This window comes from Alosa alosa, chromosome 11 (assembly GCF_017589495.1).
Source record: "Alosa alosa isolate M-15738 ecotype Scorff River chromosome 11, AALO_Geno_1.1, whole genome shotgun sequence".
Classification (NCBI taxonomy): Eukaryota; Metazoa; Chordata; class Actinopteri; order Clupeiformes; family Clupeidae; genus Alosa; species Alosa alosa.
The window spans coordinates 8,725,369-8,747,227 of NC_063199.1; the positions used below are offsets into that span (position 1 = coordinate 8,725,369).

Sequence of the window (21,859 nt, forward strand, 5' to 3'; positions counted from 1 at the left end):
AGTGATCCATCACTCTGACTGGCTGTTGAAAATGCGTCTTTGATGCTGACGAAGAGCAGCATTTTTCTCTATGGAGCAACATAAGTAATATAGCTGTCACACTTAGTGTCATACATAATACTTAATATAGCTGTCATTAACTTAGCATTTAGTGTATAAAAATGCTTGAAAATGATTAATAGTCTTTGAGCAATTTGTCATCTAAATGGCTTTACATAATGGAATGAATGAGTTCATAGATCTTTGAGCAATATTTATGTTAACACAGTAAATCATAGAAAATGATTTACAGTAAATTAGAAAAAAACTAATACATGCATTTGTAAAATGACTATCAAACAGCTTCAGGCGATACAGCAGCTAGGGTTCTCACGAAAACTAAAAGAACTGACCACATTACTCCGACTTAAGTCGCTGCACTGGCTTCCAGTAAGTCACAGAACTGACTTTAAAGCACTACTGCTTGTTTACAAATCACTAAATGGAACGGGAACTAATTACCTATCAGACATGCTTCACCAGTACACACCTTCCAGACCTCTCATGTCCCAGCAGAAAAACTTGTTAGTAAACCCGCTGTTAGAAGTAAACATGTGAAGCAGTTTTTAGTTGCTATGTGGTTCAGCTCCGGAACCAACTTTCAGATGACATCAAAAAGATTTTAAATCTAGACGTAAGACCAAACTGATTCTGAGTCTATCTTTTAATTATTCTACCTTGTGTTTTTTATGTTCTCTTTTTAATTCTTCTTTATGTATTTTACTTTTTAAACTATTTGTAACTATTGCCCTTTTATGCTTTTATTTCCTGTTACTCCTGTGCTTTTTTATGTAGGTATGTATGTATAAAGCACATTGAATAAGCCCTGTGTATGAAATGCGCTATATAAATAAACTAGACTTGACTTGACTAAATGTTTTGTGCTTTCACAGTAAATATGCACCCTGATTAAAGAAATGACAAGATTAGCCACCCTTTCCTCTGACATTGGACATAACATTCATCTGTATGACTCACTTGGACTGAATCAAGTGCAATATCTTGCCAGCAAGACTCAACTAGTTCAAACACACACTTGTTCACAATCTTCACATGAACCCTGCACATGTAAGACACGTCTGCATATGGGCCATGCACATAAGCCCCGTTTTCCCATGGAACGTCCACACAAGCTATATGAGAAGCATTTCACTCTGAAATCTGATCCACATGGCCTGATATGTGTCAGAAAAATGCATTTCACAAACAGAACTAACCGAATGAACTGCATGCCCCAGGGCCTGCGCCCGACACTGGAGGAAAGATATGCCCTGACTGATGCTCTTGTCAGCCCAACGCCACAGCGCCCAGTTTATCTCACGACCTCCGACCTTGCAGTGACCTCTCCCAGGTGACATCAACACCTCGGAGGAATCTTAAGGAAGTCACAGCAGTGTTGAGGTCAGTAAAGAAGCATGTGGCCATATTTCCCCCCGAGTTTAGAAATGTATCCACAGAGTGTGGTGTGAACCTTTAAAAGGTCCATTCTGCAACAAGCATGCTGTGTGTTGGCAACCATTCAGAGCTTTGTAAGGAAAATAGCTTTCTTAAAAGATCCCGGCTGTGTTTCAGAGCACTACAACTGACCGGGTTGTTCACCCGTCCAACGGTGATTCAAAGTGGTTCAGTTTCTCCTGACAGAAACCATGACAACCCATTTAGCTTCTGTTCAGCTGCACACTTGACAGGCCTTGGTAGTGCAAAACTAGCAACACATTTGGTATAAGCATTCAGCTTTCAATTACCCCTCTCGGCAATTGCCCTCACACCGTTTCCACAGAAGTGGAAGCAATTACCTAAAATAGCATAAGTGCCTCCATGCATGCCACCTACAGAATTTATATTAATAAAGAGCGAAAATGTCCACATTTCCTCCGCTTGCAAATAAGGCCCACAACATTTCGGCAGTCGGCTGTTAGGAGGAATAGTCATGTTCATGCTCAAAGATGTGGAAATTTTCATTGTCCAACTAAATGAGGGAGATACGTGAATGTGTTAGTGCCAGCGAATTTAGATGGTAAACATGTTGCAGATGTGTGTAAGGATGTTTATATAGGTGTCATGAGGACTTTCTGTGGGAGCAGAACTTGACGGCTCTTGGGTGAGGCAGGCAGAAGGCAAAATGAGCGTTATGAAGCAGCCTGCATGGTTGGCTGTGGATCAAAAGACAGACAGTGTTCAGGCTGGGATTTTATGTGAGCCATTTTCAGTTGGCTTTCGCATCGGAGACAGTTTGATGGTTGTTTAGACAGTGGTGAACATTGCATATCCATTTGTCTGTCTGTCTGTATATATGTGTGTGTGTGTGTGTGTGTGTGGGGTGCGTACTTGTATCTGCACGAGACAGAAAAGAGGAAATGGTCAAGGATCTACAATCTAGTGCTTTAGTTTATGCAGAGGTGGGTTGTTACATAAACCTTTTACATAAAGTACGTTTTTACAATAAATGTTAGGTTACTTATGAAGTAAAGAATTCTTTTGACTCTTGACATTTATGATTCAACTAATGCAGGTATACTCCATTGCATTTTTCTATCAAATTATTTTTAATCACAGGTAATTTTACATTGACATAGTGTACACGTAAAGCTTTTATTTTTCTCTGTTGTATTTGCCTAATTGAGTTTTATATAAGGAGCTAGCTAGCTAGTCACCAGAATAAGACTACTTAATGATGACATTAGAAAGATTTCATCAAATGGTAATGTGTATTGTGATAAATATTAACTTGATATTAGTTACTAAAACTTCAGATGATAAATAAAGTAACAATACTTTTATTTGTGTACAGCTTTTGCTTACTCTAATCACCTTTGTTTAAAAGTCAGAATACTAAGGTATACTTATAAAGTACTTAGTACTATCGGTATTATTGTCTTCTATCGTAACTACTATGAAAAAGTAAGTTAAAGTACCCATTGTGAAGACGTTTTTGTAAATATGATTGTATTAAGTTACCCATGTCCTTTTGAAAGCAGAATTAGGTGGAGGTAAAAATATGTAAAGAAATGCAAGTTATTTTCCCTCAAGAAGGCTTGCCATAACTTTGATATGTGTTTAGAGTAGTATACACATTGTGGAGATACATTGAAACAGTTCCAGGCCTATTTGAAGTCAGTGCAGGAGCAAGAGTGTTAAGTTGCATGGGCCTTTCCTCACAGACAGTAGACCTCAAGCCATTATAGCATTATAAATGTAGAAAGGGGAAAATATTATACTCTAACGGATAAAATGAGTTTCTGGAATAAAATGTACTCTTAAATTATGCATAAACAAAGCATAAATGATGTACTTTGACATTTGGAACAGTAATTATGAACAAATGTGTTTTCCCCCAAGATTCCAGCTTGCACAGCTCAAAATAATAATAATAATAATTATATATATATAATTTTTTTTTTTATATTTTTTTTTTTTTGGTAGTGGACTGCGTGCTGAATACCCCATTGTGAATCCACAAACTTGTTACCTTAATCCTATGAAATCAATTCCGTGCAGATATAGCTATTAAATCCCTTCTCTTTTACTTTTCCCCAATTTGTTCCTTTGCTGTTTTATTTTTATCACCTCGTGGTTTCACAGAAATGGTGGCAATAGAAGCTATGGATATATAAAAGTGTTACAAATGAATCTACAGCCAAAATAGGAAACAGACCTCATGATGAATGTCATGTATTGTAGCCCTAGCAGTGAATGTACCCTCGAGAAATGCAAAGAGAGAGAGAGAGAGGGAGAGAAAGAGAGAAAGAAAGAGAGAGAGTGGGCCCCTTTTCCAACGTGATTGTGTTTTATAGGCGATTGGAGAGACTGGTGCCGGTGTGAGTGGTTCCACACCTACACAGCACATGCTTGCGGTGAAAGGTGTAGTTTCGCAACATAAAGGACTCCATGGAGAAGCACCGACCGAGGCCACGGCTCCGGCCAACGCATGGGGGTAAGATCACTTTCTGAGAGTGTGTTAATACGGAATGGGATGAGGAAATTAGGGTGCCAAAGACGGCACAACCCCTCAGCCATACTGGCACTGGCACTTTTTTTTGGGGGGGTGGCAAAATTAAAATAAATTCAACCAAACCGAAAATCAGCAAGTTCAAATTCTTCATGCCACCTTGTGTAATATAATCCTATGGGCAAGCTGCAATAACAAAATTCACAGTTTGTTTTATTGACGCACCTAACGAATGTGTGTTTTGAGGATGGAAAGAGCGCGGTTGGCTCTCCAGAAACCTGGCCGTTCCACTCCATATAGCTTTTATAAAGGCCCTCAAGTATTTGAAGTCAAGAACTGGTAAATCCACTGGTGTAATGACGACCTTTCTTCTCCCCGTTCATAATGACAGCGGGTGAAACGTTATACTGCTGCTCTGATGGAAAGAGAGGAAGGGAAATTTGTCAGCATTATTGTAATAGCAGCCAGGGTCAGCACACCAGGGTCTGGAGTCAGAGAGTTGAGCGCGTCGCTCTCTTCCACCACCGCTAATTAATGGGAAAAACACACTAGGAGGGCCAAATTACAGGAGCGGAAAGGATACTGCAAAATGTGACACTAACACGGAAACATGCACTCACGCAAGCAAAAGACACACAATTGCACACACACAAATCACATACACTGCTGAAAATACAGACAGTTATCCCCTGCAAAAGTACCAGTCGCATGTTTATGGAAAAAGATGATTATCTTTGACACAAATGCACTCCAAGCAGATAAAAGCAGTGTCCGTGTTTAAGGAAGAAGAAGAATGTGCACAGAGACATTCAGGCAAGGACAGTGATAGAGAGAGAGGGGAAGAGAGAAATGAACAGCTGGATGATATCTATTTCTCTGGTAATGGGCAGACAGAGGCATAGACACACATGGCTGACTGTCTTCAGTTCCACTCTCTCTCTCTCCCTTTCTCTCACTATCACTATCTCTCTCTCTCTCTCTCAGCCAACATGACGCTCCTTTTAGGGAATTACCTCCGAGAGTCAAACAGTAATTAAAAATGTACGGCGAGCGCACACAGCACGAACATCCCGCACCAGGTCGTCTGCTCACTCAAGGAACGCTGTCGCCTCGGCTTCACTTCACGCCGAGCAGCCATTTGGAAAACACGAGCCTGCGCGCGGGGTGCCATTTGAGAGGCGATACACACTGATTGATTGGTACAATCAGAGCAGCTGTCGAAAGTTAGTTTGGAGGCAGCAGCCAGGGCATTTCATTTAGCGGGGATAGAATGGCCCCCGCTCGCAGATCTCGGAGACATCGGGGCCTCATCGTCTAATTTGCCGGCTCATGGGGAGAATAGTGAGCATAGCGATCACTGGATGAGTATCAACTGTTAGTAATCTAATTAAGTTAGTAATCATTATACCGCTGTCACAGACAGTGTGCAGACAGTACTCTGGCATAAAAGGAAGTAAATAAAATATGAAATAAGATCTATGCCAACATGTTTGTCTCTAGTGTACACATTCAGAAAGGCTCTCAATCGCACAGAACTGAGTAGCTCTTACCATTGGTTTGTGTTTACTGTTCGTCAGAATGAAAATACTTCACTGATATATTACAGATAACATTATAGAGCAATTTCATTTGTCTATAAAGCAGGAAGCTTAATTGAAGGAAAATACCCTTCAAAAAAGGTTGTCCAATATTAAAATGCATATTACTGTAAGCAATAATTAATCTGTGTAATTCTTTAGCAACACAGTACGTGATTGCTTGTCAAAGGCTCATCTCTTGGATTAATATGCAGATCTGCTATCACACCCACAATGTAACTAAAGCCACGCACCACAATCAATGCTGAATGTAATCCAGTAGAGAAAAAAAGCATTTCTGTTAAAAAAAAAAGAAACTTCTGCCAGTACCACCTTAAACCACCAAATAGTAACTTAGTAGGAAGACAAGGCATGCTCGCTTACTTTGAGGAGCGTGGGTGAGCCCTGGTCCCTGGTTCACATGAGCCGTGGTTCCTGGTTCACGGGTGTGCGGTTTCTCTCCCAGGCGCTGCAAGACAAGAACAATGGGCAATGAGCGCTGTGTGTGTGTGCTGCAGAAGAGCCGCACCGAGCGAGCTTTTGCCGTTCCGCGCCGAGCCGTGCCGAGCAGAGCGCCCCTCCACATGTCACACATCATGCCTCACATTCTGCTGCGGATTTATCGGGGTGCCTCGATGGCAGCTCCTCGCACTGTGACAAACACACATGCGCAAGCACACAAACACACACACATACATACACACGCGTGCGCGTCTCAACATGGAAAACACATGGGCACCCAGGATGTACCATCCATAACCACATACAATTAGACACACACACACACACATACATACATACACACACACACACACACACACACACACACACACACACACACACACATACACAAATACAGAAAGACACACTTGTACTCTCAAAGAGACACATGGAGTGAGTACTGTCTTGGTAACGGCTCTAAATTAGGAGGCAGAATCGCTCCCAGGGGGGATTTGATAACTGGGCAACACCTGAGAACGGCAGCACTGTGTCATATCACACTGACACCTGCCTGTCCTCTGAGACTCCTCTGTACACCTCCACTCATCTCAGGGAGAAAGGGAGAGAAAGCATGGTACACTAGTGAAGTGTGTTAGTGTAATCCACTGAGAGAGAGAATGACACAGAGAGGGGTATATGTGTTAATGAATATCATTGCTTATCTGTGTGTGCCTGTGTGCATGCTGGAGTGCTTGTATGAGCCATTCACATTGTGATCCTTGCAGAAAGAGATGTGAATTGCTCCCTGTGGAGTGCGGGTGATCACAAACAATACACTGTGAAGCTCATCTCATTCACACAGAGACGTATATCTTGCAAAAGAAGGGGGCACATTCAGTTTCAGAGAGAGAGAGTGTAATTTGAAGCACTGGACAGAGCTAGACAGATTGAGAGAGAGAGAGCGAGAGAGAGATGGGAGGGAGGGATATGGAAAGAGAAATTAATGTTTTGTGGTATTTGGTGGCTCCGAGTAGACCAAATTCTATCATGGCGGTAGACCTGCTTTCAGCGGGGTTTGGAATATAACCCACAAAGAATGGTGGGAAAGTTAACCCCCCACCATAACTCTTTAACTAGCACATCAAGTCAAACACACAATACGTGCATTAAGAAAATACATACACACACACACACACAGAGGCATGCCCATATGGTGTATGTAGCCAGGCACCAGTGTAACCATTGTGGCATGGCTGTGAAACAGTCACTTTAAGAACCCCCCCCTTGCTTTATGAAAGTGCATACACATATACACAAACCAGATGTACATGTGGACCACACTGTTTGGGAAAGACACATCAACAGAGAGACAGAGAGAGAGAGAGGGAGAGAAAGTGTGTGTGTGTGTGTGTGTGTGTGTGTGTGTGTGTGAGAGAGAAAAGGGGGTGGGGGATAGAGAGAGAGAAAGAGAGAGCATGAGAGAGAGAGAAATTTCACAGACTCTTCCTGCAGGTGACCACATGTCCTTTCCTCTCAGACTTGAAGAAGTGTGGCTGATTCGAAGAATTTGAATGAAACCAAACCTCCTAGTGTGCACGGGAATGCCTGTGAGGGTGTGTGTGTGCATATGTGTGTGTGTGTGTGTGTGTGTGTGCAAAACCATTAAGTGTGAAATCACTTGACCCTCTTGATGGCATTTACAGGGAACACTCGGATTCATGCTGTCCAGCTTGACACTGACAACATACATGAGCCGCTGGCCCGTGCACAAATTACAGTATAGAGCAACAGTTCACACACATAGACTGGTAAGGGATAGAATACCAATGAGTTCGTAATTAGTGCATACCATTCAACATTCTGCCCAGCCTGGCAAACATTGATGTATGGCAGACTTTACGTCATCATTATCAGGTTATTTCCATATCTTTCCAATTAGGGAGAGCTGCTATGAAACACTTGGCCTCTTTCACCGATGGGCGATCCCCCAGAGAGAATCTAGTTTGCATTCCTTAGACATTCTGCATTGCCTGAACAGGTATGAATGTGAATCAGATGTCAAAGCCTTGTCTTCTCATCACAGTGCAGTATGTCCCATGTGTTCATATGTACACACACACACACACACACACACACACACACACACACACACACACACACACACACACACAATACTGAAATAAGGTTTAATGTAAGATTCTAAGTCTTCCAAAATGACTCACAGAGTGACTCACAGAGCTTGTAAGTAATGACTCCAATGGAAACAAGTCATGACTTTGTGCTCTGCCCACTGTTTGCAGGTTTCACTATTAGATCACTACACAGGATCTAAAGTTTAGGTTATATTATGGATAGACCACAAAGACTCGCCACACAGTGCATTTCCTCCCTAAAGGACTACTACTAGGACAACATAAAGGTGTACTTTTCTGCCAATGGGTATTTTCGAGAGAAATTGTTGACATCATATTGCTAGAACTTTCCACTATTTAATCACAGTCTAATGGTACCATAAGAAAATGCTTAACTTAACAGTGAATACGATCAATGTGATAAAAAGAAAAAGAGATCCAAACTTGTGTAAGAGAAGTGAAATGAATGGAGAATGCAGGCAGAGTAGTTCAACGCAATATCAGCCTCTATTTGGCCTCACAATAAGGTAGCCTAGCAAATGTAGCCTAATTTAGACTTTTCCTCCAGACTGCATGTCAAGTGTCATTCTTTCAATGGTTTTCCAACTTCACGGCGAGTACGTAGACCTAGCTAAGTTAAGTCCACCTTGTGTAACATGCTGATAATGCAAGCTTTCTGCACATCAAAGGGAAATAGTAACATTAAAACAACGCCTTGACAGATGGATAATGTAACATTGCCAGACCACTGTTGCCGAGTTAGGCTACTGTAAATGATGGGTTTACTGTAGCAACAGATGATAGCCTTGCGCACCTAGGCCTATAGTGTATTCCTAGTAGCCTATGCCTGACCTAGCCCATGAGCTAACTGGCTAAGTAAGTCAGCTGTGATGTTGATAAAACATAATGCGATCTCCTGGCATTTGACATCCAAAAAACATAGCTTTGCTAATGCCAGTGTCGCGAAGCATACAGTCATCATCCTAGCTATTGGCTAACACCACTGCACCTGTGTATAGGCTACATTGCACAACCATTACTTATTCCACTTTCCTCTTTCTAAAGTAAACTTTTCTTACCTGTTCATAACGTCACGGTTACCCAGCCCCAGCAGTGGAGCACCCACCCCATCCCCATTCTTGTCCTCCGTCCTTTTCACTGATTTAAGCTCACATTAAGCATAGCCTACCCACCCTATTTCCACAGGTGTCAAGCATTGCTCACACACAATCTCTGCTATAGAAATCCCAGGACCATGGCCAGCTACCAAGGCTAAAGAATTCTAATGGGCTAATTAGTATGCTAAAGCCTACGAAGCTGTTAGCAGATTTCAATTTGCTCTGCAGGTCTGCCTGGAGAACTTCACCAAAAACCCAGAAACCAATCACCTGTATAGGACGGGCTTTATATTGAACATACCGAAGACACGTCAGTGTTAAACTGCATGGATTTGTGTTTTAACAACTGCATTTAAAAAATGTGTTTGGTGAGAGTTCAATACAGATACTTAAGTTTCATTTCCCTGCTGGTTGGGCCCTTTGGAGATAGGAAGTAAATGAAAGGGCCTCAGATCCATTCTCAATCTCAATGCTGAACATCACAAGGCTAAACCGAAAGACAGGTCTAGCACATCCACTTGTCCAGCTATAACATTGATCCTGACAGCGATTCAGCAATTGGCAAATTGGTAACACTGTTTGCCTGCTTTTTTAATTCTGTTTTATTGTCTGTATGTTGTTTTGTAGGCTACAGAGACATATAAAGAGAATAACCATCAACATTGAGTATCCAACTTAATCAGTGATCCAAACAGATAGCCTTTCACTGCTCTAAGTAGGCTATAGCCTAAACTATATGCTTATTTATACAGTCTGTGTCAGAATCAGTGCTGACAAGCAGATGTAATTAGATGTGATTAGTTTTCCAGTTTAGCCTTGTGACGTAGGCATTCAGCCTATTGAGAGTTGAGAAGCAGTCAGGTGTTAGCTAAACTAATAAGGCCTATGCAAGTGAGTTTGGTGCCAACTGTGCTGTTATTGGGAGGCTAGTGTTAATCATGATTCTGCTTGCATTTTGTTAGCTTGCTATAGTTTCATACTGTTGCTTTAAAACAAGCTAAAGGAGCCATGAGCAATGTTGACTTAATTCGCAGCAGGCCAATTTAAACAAATCTGTTGTGAAAATTGTGCAACAATTGTGCATAGTCTGCATACATACATTTACAGTTACACCAATGTACAGTATTTCCAATGTAGCCTACAATGTTGCTCTGTTACAGTATATAGCCTATCGCTGCTGTTTTGTCCATTCTATAATATATGCCAGAAAGTGATCCTTTAATGTTGTAATAATGTATAGGAATTAGAGAGGAGTAGTCATGAAATGCCCCCATGTACTACAATTATGTTTTGGGTAGGAGAAGGAGTCTGGAGTAGTCTGCAGATTTAGAGCTTGTTTTAATTCATGCCTCATTTTATCTATCAGTTATGCAATGATTACTCAATCCTATGCATGCTTGATTAAATATGTTTATTCAAGGGCTATTAACACTAGGACCCCGTTTACACGAGCATGTGTATTTTTATAAACGAAGACATTTCCCTACGTTTGAGCCTTTCATTTAGACGCAAACGGAGAATTCGCCCCGTAAAACGGTTATCCAAAAAAACTCCGGCCAAAGTGATTTTTTGGGAAAACTTTGTTTATGCATTTGGTTGTAAACTGGTAAACGGAGTTTTGGGCAGCCAACGTCACAGTATGTGACAGAAGTACACCAAATGTGCGACCAATGTTTACATTTACATGTTCTCACGTGCGACTTTTCAGGGTTCTGATTGGTTAATGTGAGCTTGAGCTTATCGTTAGACTGCCACTGTGGTTTGGCGTGCTCATGACAGCATGTATGTACACGGGTTCGTGTAAACACATTTAAAAAAAAAAAACGGTCTCGTGTAAATGCAGTTTTATTTGCAAACGTAGATGGCCAGATATTCGTTTAGGAAAATACCCTGCTTCGTGTAAATGTAGTCTAGGTTCCCACTCTTGTTCTACAAGAAAATAAAACAAAAACTGTAGGCCTGTTGGATTGATGGATGCACTGGAGTGCAGCCCTTTTAATCAACACAAAGTAATCAAAACTGTATAACACTCAGTAAAAATGAGACAATTTCATACAAGTCAAAGGTTTGTTTGCCGCCGATTTTCACAGTGGGAATAAGTGAGGGACGACGGTTCCTCAATAGGAAATGTTGTCTGGTGCAGTAATTACAAACGCAGAACAAAATGATGACAACTGCAGTTAGCCGAGTAAACAAACATTGCTCCGTTCTCCATCTTCTTTATGAAGCTGTCAGAGGAGGGGCAGTCAACAGAAACAGTTTACAAGATTGAAACCAACATTTAATGATTTAAAATCAAAACCAGCCCTCTAGGCAAAACAAAGATGCCTAAAGTTCATTAAACCTGCATTGTGCAAATTGCCATGAAAAACAACGTAAAACAAAACTGCAGTGAACGTTGATTTTTTTTCCCCCTCCTCGCTGAGGTTGGAGTAATATAGTTTTAATTGGCTTCATTTTTGACAAATAAGAAATGGCGGTTTAATAAAGAAATACCCAGAATTGACAAACTCCAGAGTTGACATGATTACCCTACTACACACACAAAAAATGAGCTTGCTACTGTTCGTCTGTCGAGGTCATGTAGCATAACATCACGCTGACACACAGCAATGCCGGTGACCTTTTACCCGGCCGCGTGTATGTGCTCTTTGTGGTGTGGCGAACATGGGGAATGATACAGGGGTAGGAAATGAGGCTGATGAGAGAAAAGCTCATAATTCGACTCGCTTATCCTTCACCATCCATTCATTTTAATGCGGACGATTAGATTCACAGTGAGCAGAGCACTGAGTCTCAAGCTCGCCTCTCGACTCGTCGTCCCCAGTGGTTTCTGTGGCAAGGCTCGTAACCTTGACTCGAACAAATAAAAGGGAGGAAAATAAAATGGTTTTAAAAAATTCTTCATCATCATTTTTAAGGTGCTGAGCGATCAGTAAGTGGCAAGAATGTATTTCAGGTCCAAAAATTAGCTGTCATGCGGTTGGTTTTGAAATGTCTTAATTCAGGCAAGGCAGGTATGGCACGATGTCACCTTGTCATTTGGCAGCTGTCCACTTGTGAGGCCACCACTGGCAATATGAATTGAAGATTGGGGCAACAAAGATAAACAACCTTGAAAACACAGTCAGCAGACTTCTCGGAATTTCATTTAATCTCCAAGGTTATGTTTTGCTCTTGTGATAATCTTTTTTTTCTTCTTTTTTTTGGAGGGGTGGTCTTTATCCTTCCCTGGCAAAAGAGTTCAAACAGTGAATTTATTTAGATGTCTTACAAATGATTTGTTTTCTCAAAAGGCTTTTGCTCCCATATAAAAGCAAACGATAATCAAGGTGAAGACCAGGGGTCAAGACACATCAAAGGTCCTTGTCCAGAGAAAGGCTGCTTTCTTCAGCCCGGCTCTTCCATCTGAGAGTCATTAAAGCTGAACCTTGCTGCCGAAAAAAAGCAGATCCATCCCACAGCGTCCCATCTGAATAACCCCTCTCTGTGTTTATTGTTGGAGGAAGCGGGGCAATCAATTGGGGGAAATTGGAACTGGTTCATTGCAGTGGCAGCGTTCTGAAAGAACAGGGTGTAATGAATGTTTGATGGATTTTTTCGGTTGCTGTGTGTGTGTGTGTGTGTGTGTGTGTGTGGGTTAGAGAGTAAATGGTCACTATTTTATGGCCTGGATGGAGTAAGATGTTGAGTCAATATCTGTCCTTGACCAATCTAAATCCCTCAGAGAACACATGCGTCAGTAAACGGACAAATCACAGGATATCCTCCCAGCTCAGGATGGGCCACTCCAAAGGTTTTATGTCACCATGACAACATTGACCTCCATGTCACTATGGTATGTGCACTCAACTATAAATGATTGATGCCAAGTATTAACCATCATCAGTGACTAGAGCCATATATTTCACATCACAGCATACTCTGTTTCATGTAGCCCTAAATCTTTTGGGTTGACCCTGCTGAAACATGAATTATTGCACAACCATGACTAAGACAAATGAAAAGCTGACAGCTATGGGCTGAACTTCTGCCCAACCAGATTACGTGGAAGTTGACCTTGGAAAGATGACACAGCTGAGTAGTGGTCACAGGAAGCGGATCATATCAGGATGGCAGGCAGTACAGGAAAGAGAGCGATGAGAAGCCAGAGGTAAAGGGGTGTGTGTATGGGGGGGGGGGGGGTTGCTGATGGACATCCGGAGCTGAGGTAGCAATCAAACAGGAGATGGGAACTGGGAGTGGGAGCAGGGAGGGAAAGAGGGATGATATCAGTGTAGGTGTGTACTGACGATTGTGCATTTGGCACTGTCCCTTTCTTGTGCCGTGAAATTACGTAAGTTAATAGCCAGGGTGGCCTTGGGGCCATGGCTACTTGGCTTGTCAGTACAAACTCCCTTATGGGTCTTCAACTCGCATCCTGTTGTACATAAATAGGAGAAAAGTGTATTTCCACTCTTCCAGTTTCTCTTTGGATCAGCATTGTGTAAAGTATTCCCAGAGATCACATGTGAAATCTGCTCTAGATCACTGACTAAAAAGCTGCAGTGCGAGTTGGTTCAGATGATTGTGTCTAAATGAGTGATTAAAAGGGTTAAAGGTGTGTGTGTGTGGCCCTTCCTGATATACCGCCCCTTCCTGACCACTCTGATCAGCCATTACACCCTTGGTGATCGGTGGTGATCAATCACCGTTAGAGAGGCCACTCGGAGAGGCCAGCGGAGCCATGGGTGGGCACCTGAGGATAGAGAAAACACATGGGGCCAGAAGAGAAGAGAGGCGAAAGAGGAGTGAAAGAAGAGAGAGAGAGAGAAAAAGAAAAGTGACAGTGAGGGAGGTCTGCCTGGTTGAGATCAGACACAGCCCATGCCTGGGGTGGCCTTAGACCCCGGGGCTAAAGGCTGGGCTGGGCAGGCTAGGGCTGGGCTAATGTCACTACCAGCTGATGGTGATCGAAGTTACCAGCTCCAAACGCAGCTGGTGCGGACATATAGCCAGTCACACAGATGGCAGAGGGAGGTCAGCTCACTCTCAACAGTTGGTCCTGCTATAGAGGTTGAAAATAGCATGGCGAGACCTGTGCAAACTAAGATGGACAGAGTAGAGCAAAGTAGAAGCAAAGCTCTACAATGAAACTCTAATCACACTGACTTGTGTGAATGAAACCCAATGAAATGTCTACATTCACAAATCAGCAACTTTTGGGGAAAAAAAAAAGTAGAATGCTATACTGTTGTAAGGCTATGGAAATAGTAGTAGCCTTTGAAAGGACTGCTAAATTTAATGATCCAGTTGAACAACGTCACAATCTTTATCTGTGGTATACGCTAGCAATCTCACAGTTTGAAAAGTCAACAGCTCACACGTGAGGCCGTTTTGTAAAACAGACCATGAAGAGCAACAAAGAGTCGGTTTTCAGCCAGGCCCAGCATGGGAGACCCCTGAGTCCCCTTTTTTAAGGTCCTATGCACGCCACTGGCTACTGTTAGAGAGGGGAGGAAATTGCCCATTCACTGTGTGAATAATGGTGGCCTTTCCCCCAGAAGACTACTGCTCCCAGACTCCTGACCCTGACCAAGTGTGGAGTAAACCAGCGCAAGGTCAGAGAGGGAGAAAGCTGCAAGTTCAGAGAATAGATTCACAATTATCTTTCCCATCGCTCTGATATATGTGTAGGTGAAAAAGATCTATAGCCAAAAAAGAAGGTGAAACTCTAGAAGAGGAAATAAAAGGAGGAGAAGAAAATTAAAGATGAAATGAGAGAGGAGAGGGGAGGACACCATACACACAGTGGAAAATGGTGGGACGAGCTTTGGGAGTTGGAAAATATGTATCCATGGATAGTGTTATTGTTTTTTAACTCATGGTGCATTGAACTGTGCAAACAGGGGATTGTGGGAGAATCTCTCATGCATCACACACACATACACCCACTTCTACACACACACACACACACACTCACACACATACATAGACACTTTCCCTAGGTTGCCTCGTGGGATTTTTGCTTGTTTGAGCACAGGTGGCCGTGGTTAGCAGCAGGGGACCACTCGGGAGCTGTTTTTACTCCCCTCTCCTTTACTTAAGCCACACATGTGCTCTCCCTCTGACCTCATTATTGGCTGACCCCAGACTGGGCAAGGGAGAGAGCCCGCTCTGGGCAAGTCTCCTCCGTGAATCACCCACTGCCTGCAGCCGCGCACACGATTGAGATTTACAAAGGTAGGGCTCGCCATAAATCACACACGATAAATGAAGCACGAAGGCGACGTCTAATTTACGACGTCCAATTTGCAGGACGGGGGAAAACTTCACGCCTGCCGCTACCAGGCCGGCCGGCGCGGTCACACGCTCTGCGTCGAGGAGTGTTATGCTTCACCTGCTCAACAGAGAGAGAGAGAGAGGGAAAGGAAGGAAAAAAGAGATGCAGGGGGGAAGAGAAAGAGAGAAATGATTGTGACAAGTGTTGAGGTGATTGCTTGGAAAGCTAGCTCCGTGGCGGCAGTTTACCCAAGCCTTGGAACAGTGGCTCCTCTGTCACAGGGCCACTGCAGTGAAACTAGCGCAAGTGGTAAAACTATTATCCACCATGTGTGTGTGGGAAGGGTGACAAGAGAGGGGGAGGTTATTCTAACTGGCTCTGGGTCATTAGCAGTCACTGGGAAAGCCAGCGGGACAGCCATTTTGGGAGCTTGATCTCGCTAAAGATATCTGAACTATGCTCTTTGGCCCCAGTGGACAAAGGAGGGGACACAAATGGAATAACAGACAGTAGGGTGAGATAGCGAGCGAGAGAGCCTGGACGCTGCCAGGTTTCCATCAGTGATCCTTTTCAGAGGGCCAGATAGTGGGTCTGACCGGGCTTGTTTGGAAGTGAATGGGCCAAAGACACGACCCTTTCCAGCTAGAGCACAACCACGGAAGAAGGCCGGTTTTGGCTGCGAACGTTTTGGCTAGTGTTTCAGCTTGTCGTTGTCCAGGACTGCAGAGTGACAGAGGAAATCTCTCAGGTCTCGTTTCTCCTGTCGGAGAACGAGCACAGAGCAGCCATGTGTGTGTGTGTGTGTGTTCTGGATTGTATGTTGTGAAAGCTCTTGTGCAGTGGCTTGCATAAATCGAAAGAGACAGACTTTTTTTTCTAAAATATGCATTATTCAAAGTCTCCGATCCGTATGTGCCCTTCGACAGGAAAACGGTCATCTGGCTGAACATGAGAAGCAATCCAGACATCTTGTTGCGTTCGCGCAGGGGCGGGGATGTCATTTTGTAGCAAAAGAGCACTTCCTGAAGCGGGTGGAGTGGTCTTTAAGCATAAGTCCCTGCTAGAACAGGGCTGAGACAAGCACCAGGTGCTGGCCAAAATGGAGCAGTGGTCTGTTGTGTTTCCCCAAACACCACGTGCACAGGCTGCCTGTGTGAAATCGTCACAGCACAGAGCGGAAACAGCCTGGAAACGCCAACAATGCAAGGCAAGACCAGGCCATTGTGAGGGAAAACAAAATGTTTGTGAGTGCTTCATTTGCCGGGCTCCCATCAACGATTCTGAGGCTGTGTTGCTGGTGGTGAGGAAGGAATGCAAGAGCAGTGCTCTGTTTTGTGAGGGGGTGCCAACTCAGTGTACCATCACAAAGCCCATTCAAGGTGGACAAATCAAAACAAAACATCAAACATGGAGTCATCATACTAAATTTGATTGCCTCCAAACAGATGCTCAGACAACAAGGAGGTAATTTTCACTGAGTGTTGTTTAATGTAAATCTATTTTGTTTTGAAATGGATTCTAAGGAGATTTGCAATGTGTGGAGCCTGGTTCAATTTCCAAGGAGGTGATTTCTGTGTTGGGACCAGCAGCCTCAAGAAGGAAATAGCACGGCCCTGAGAACACTTCACACATAATTATGGAAACCTTTAAATGTCCCTGAAATTTCAACACAATCTGACCAATGACTTTGCATCGCATTCTCTGTAACACACATATTGATTTGCATATCCACAACAGGCACATATGGATTTACATGTACGTAAAGACAGTCATTAACATGCAGTACACACAAACACAGTGCACTCAATGGCACTGGCTGACAAATCCTGTCAAGGGAAGCAGATTTACAAAGTCATTTTAAAGTTGGCAGCACATCTTTGATTCACTCATCAGTGAACACTATTAGTCCTTTGATAAAGTAATGTAAGATGAACAGTGAAACCCCCAAACTTGGGAAGAATGTGCAGTGCAAAAGACATCTGTTCTGATATAGATTTACATGTATTTCCATCAGTTAGCCTCCCTCTTGCCCAGTGATGATAAAAATGCTTGGATGATATTCACTTTTCTTACAGACTCAAATGAGATTGTACTTAAATAAGAACAACATCACTTGACAGAAATTGGATGCAAAAAAAAAAAAATGGAATGGGACTAGAGCAAAATAACAGACCGAGGACACTCAGGTGCTGGAGTGTGAGGCAGACAGACAGAAAGAATGAAAGACAGACAAACGGAGAGAGAGAGAGACAGAGAGCATTATGTTGTGCTGTTCCTGTGACATTGTCCATTCTCCACGTTTCCTGTTGACCGAGCGCTCTGTGTGGCGTGCTTTTCATCAGTCAAGCACCAACTCAGCCACCAACATCTGCAGCCCTCGGCGACCTCACAACGGCAACACAATAAAGCGACTGGCTCAGAGTACAGCCCCACCAGGGACCCAGGCAACGGGGGAACACCTTTGTCCATCAGCCCCCCTTTCCGGTGCGAGGATGTGAACCACTGCAGGCTGAGCAGTCGCAGCAGCAGAGAACGCGTCTGACTCAGCCCAGACGAAATCCAGACGGTCCCTTGCCTGGTGGGATCCCTGCACTATGCTGCGCTGCGCAAGAGACACTTCCCAGAGCCGGTCCGAAGAGGTGATGAATAGGGCCTTCAACATCCAGTGGAGCAGGGGAGAGAGAATCCAAGGACGCGGGGAGCAGTCTCTCCGCAGGCCCATACACAGATATTGATCGTGGGCGAGATGAGAACAATGGGCTGCGTATTCCCTCAAGTACCTCACAGGTCGACGGTCAGAATTGATTACTTGCACCTTGATTAATTTCGGTCCTTTAAATGGGAGACTTCAGGGTGGGAATCCCCACTGGATTGCTGGTCAGGCGAGGACTAGGCTGAATCCATTCAGTATTGCCAGATAGTATTTACTGTACGCCGGTCACTAGCAGTCTCAAATTGAGGTATACAGGATCTTGGTCAGGACCGCTTCAAACACTCTGTCATAACTCACATAACTCACCATAGCCATGTGCATATTTCATAATGCATTTCATTGCCATCAACACGGCATGGTTACAACTATTCTAAAATGCCCGTAAGCCGGGAGACGAAGTGGATGACACAGAACAATATAAATATTGCATGTTAAAAAATAAAACAGACTCGTAAATATTATTTGTAACTACAGTATCAGCCTCTCAGGAATCGCTGCTGCCAGACGCCACCCTAGCCGAAAGCCTGAGACGTGAATAGCCCCTGTCAGAGTGGTGAGAATTTATGGGCCAGGGTTGGGTTTCTGTCTAACAGCCATTTCTGCCTGGTAATAGCACAACCGCAATTACTCCATCACTAACGCCAGGGAGCTCGGCTACAGTACACGCGCCAGTCAATTACTACATCACGGGAACTATCTTTGTTGTGTGCTCCATTGAAATAAAACATTGGTAGAGTTATCTGTAGCATTTGTGGAATATAATGGCCAAGCTAATCAAGAGATGCCATTCTAAATTAATGTAGCCATTGCGGTCTTGTAGTGAAGATAAAACAACCCAAAGATTGCAGAGAGATAACCTTTATGAGCTAATGAAAAAGAATACGTGGCTAAAGCGATTGTGAGCCGCAACAAGATCATTCATGCAGGAATCGATAAACGGAGACCTTTGGAAGCTCAGGAATGGAGAGGGGGGTGGTTCACACACGGGTCTCCGGTAGCTTGAAGAAATGAGCTTGCATTGACCATCCCCAGGCACCGCCACACCACCTCACTGCTGCTAGTGATTTTTTGGCTGCTAGCCGCTCCGTCTCGAGTTTAAAACATATTCATTATCGTTCCACTGTCAGGACCCCGGGGCTCTGGGTCATCTTACAGACTGTGTCTGTCGGTACTTTGCATTCTGAACTAAGGGCGGGGGGCGGGTTGGGGTGACGGACGCTCAGTCGTTCAGCAGTCTCTCTAAATATCACCGGCACTAACACACAACCACAGAGCCCGTAATGGTATCATACTCACACAAAAAAGAAATCTACAAGATGAGAGGAGTTGCATAAACATCCACGGGTGAAAAAAAGGCCCTAAAAGCATTAGAGTAGACAGTAATGGAGACATCAAGGCGTCCAATGTTCTGTCTGGTTTTACAATGTCAAACAAGGATAAAATCACCCAGAGCCACAAGCTACCAGAGAGAGCTTTCATATTTCAGACCCAACCCCTCCTCCCTTCACACACCTCCACACCATGTCTCCCTTCAGTAAAACAGACCTAGTTGAGGGGACGGCGGGTGCCCAATACAAACAGCTCAACTCTTTCTCTCTGGTCCTACTCTGGGCTACTTAACTGAGTCTGTGTGCTTCAAAGCATTACAGCCTCATTACAGCCTGCTCTGTTACTTTCACACGAGCATGTGAGTGCCAAACTCTGTCGCACCTCTGCACAAAGAGAAAGATGAAACCAAAAGAGAAGTTGAGTGACGATGGAGGTCGAGACAGAGACAAGGATTCAATCCTTTTTTCTCAATGATGCAACTGTAGGCATTTTGCCTCCCCTCCCCTCCTCACTTGGCTGAGACGAGATAACAGGAAGTGGTGTGCGCACACAAAAATGTTATTATGGCCCAACATCTCAGGTCTCCCTCATGCTTTGATGCCCCCATGAACCCTTCCGTTCACACCCCATCCCACCCCACCCCAGCCCTCAGAATCCTTCTACCAGCCAGGCAACCCTCATGCCAGAACACGCAAGGGCAGATGGAGCTTCTTCAACGAGAGGGAAGGAAAGTGAGAGTTCAGATAGATACGAATCAGCGCCAAGAGTAATATGAGATGCCAAATTGCCATGTGTGTGTGCGAAAGGGTAAAGGCTACTTTGTTGTCAGTATATGAGGCAGCCTCCGGTCTGCAGCGCTTCCCTCCTCTCTATCTCTCTCTCTCTCTGTCTCTCTCTTTCTCTCTTTCAGCGATGGATGAACCAGCCTGCCAGAGGAAGAGGGCGATAAATGTTTACCCAAACTCAGGAAATGTTCTGGTTGGGGTTGTGTCTCCTGTCCTCTTGCCATCACAGTCTAGTCGAGCTGAGGGCGGCAGCTTTTTATGTGTTTCTTTTCTTTCTTTCTTCTTACTTTATGTCTGTCTCCATGACCTGCTGTATCTTTCACACTAATGACCTTTGTACAGATATGTATAACATGAAGGCATTCAGTATTATGCAGTTATGTTTTTGCTGTTGCTTCAGGATGAATAGTGGAAAGGAAAGTCCAAAGTCCAAAGTCAAACCCAAACGAGGCACTCATGAGTGACAAGCTGAATTCCACTGCGAGATGCGGGGTCAGAAGTATAACAGAGCCCTTTCAAACAACTCTACAAGCCCCCTTTTATGACATGTGCTCTGGCAAACAACCCCCAAACAACTGCAGTGCTCAGGCATCCATATCTTCATAACACACACACACACACACACACACACACACACACACACACACACACATGGCCCTTATGCCCCAGATTTCTTACAGGGAAATGTGGTAAGACACACGCCTGTGGGATTAGGAAGGTGCCTGCGCTCGGTGTGGTCTGTAACGCAAGCCTGCTGTTGTGCTGCGCTACGTGCCAGCGTTCCAGTGCCTCGGCTTTGGGTACGGCAGTGACAGGCTCAAAGAGTAGTAAATCGCTAATGAATGATCCCCGCTCTTTGCTAATGCTGTAGCCGTAAAAAAAAAAGATCCATGCAAAACGTGGGTCATAAAATCTTATTAAAGCCACCCACATCATGGGCGTGTTTGAGCTTAGGTTACAACTGTTGAGAGAGCCGGGCCGATTTAGCATCAATCATGGAGGTAATGTTCATGTCAGTGTGTCAGTTGAGGACAGAAAGCCATAGACACCTAAGGCACATTGTTATAGATGAAAAGGAACACGAAACGGATCTGGTACGCCTGACTTCGCTTTCGGTAAATGGAAAAAAAAATCATTGTTGAGGGAACTTGAGTGTCGCCGGTACGACAACTGACTCACCAGCTAGCATGACAAAACCGTTTTGCTGGTCTTTAATCATAATATCCCTTTCTGTGGAATAACAAATACACAATGCATTTATGCTAAAACACACAGGAGTCAAAGCTGAAAGAGACGGGGTAAATGTTTCTTCTGGACTCGCACATAGTTCAGTATCAACTCATCTGAGACCACATGGAGACCTGCCCGGAACATGGCTGTCTCCAAGCTAATAGAGTTGTCTGTCTTCGACGACTTTTTGAAAATACCGACTCAGCAGGAATGTCTGTGAATAGTTCCACCCCTCGCCAGGGTTTATAATGCCCCGATTGAGACATCCCAGGAAGCGATAAAGC

General features: G+C 43.9%; 1 protein-coding gene across 6 annotated transcripts in view; it reads right to left on the reverse strand.

Moving 5' to 3' along the window:
* Positions 1-21,859, reverse strand: part of sema3ab (sema domain, immunoglobulin domain (Ig), short basic domain, secreted, (semaphorin) 3Ab) — an 87,242-nt gene that overhangs the window by 56,504 nt on the left and 8,879 nt on the right. For 2 of the 6 annotated variants that reach the window (XM_048256995.1, XM_048256998.1), the window contains exons 1-2: positions 9,218-9,272; positions 5,950-6,034 (exon numbers count right to left, since the gene is read on the reverse strand). Coding sequence is in view for 3 of the 6 variants with exons in the window: in XM_048256993.1 (XP_048112950.1) it covers positions 5,950-6,163 (214 nt within the window). In the remaining 3 variants the exon portion in view is untranslated. Of the gene's footprint in view, positions 1-5,949; positions 6,223-9,217; positions 9,273-21,859 lie in introns of those variants that run through there. The other 4 variants (XM_048257000.1, XM_048256999.1, XM_048256993.1 and 1 more) reach the window with 4 other exon arrangements.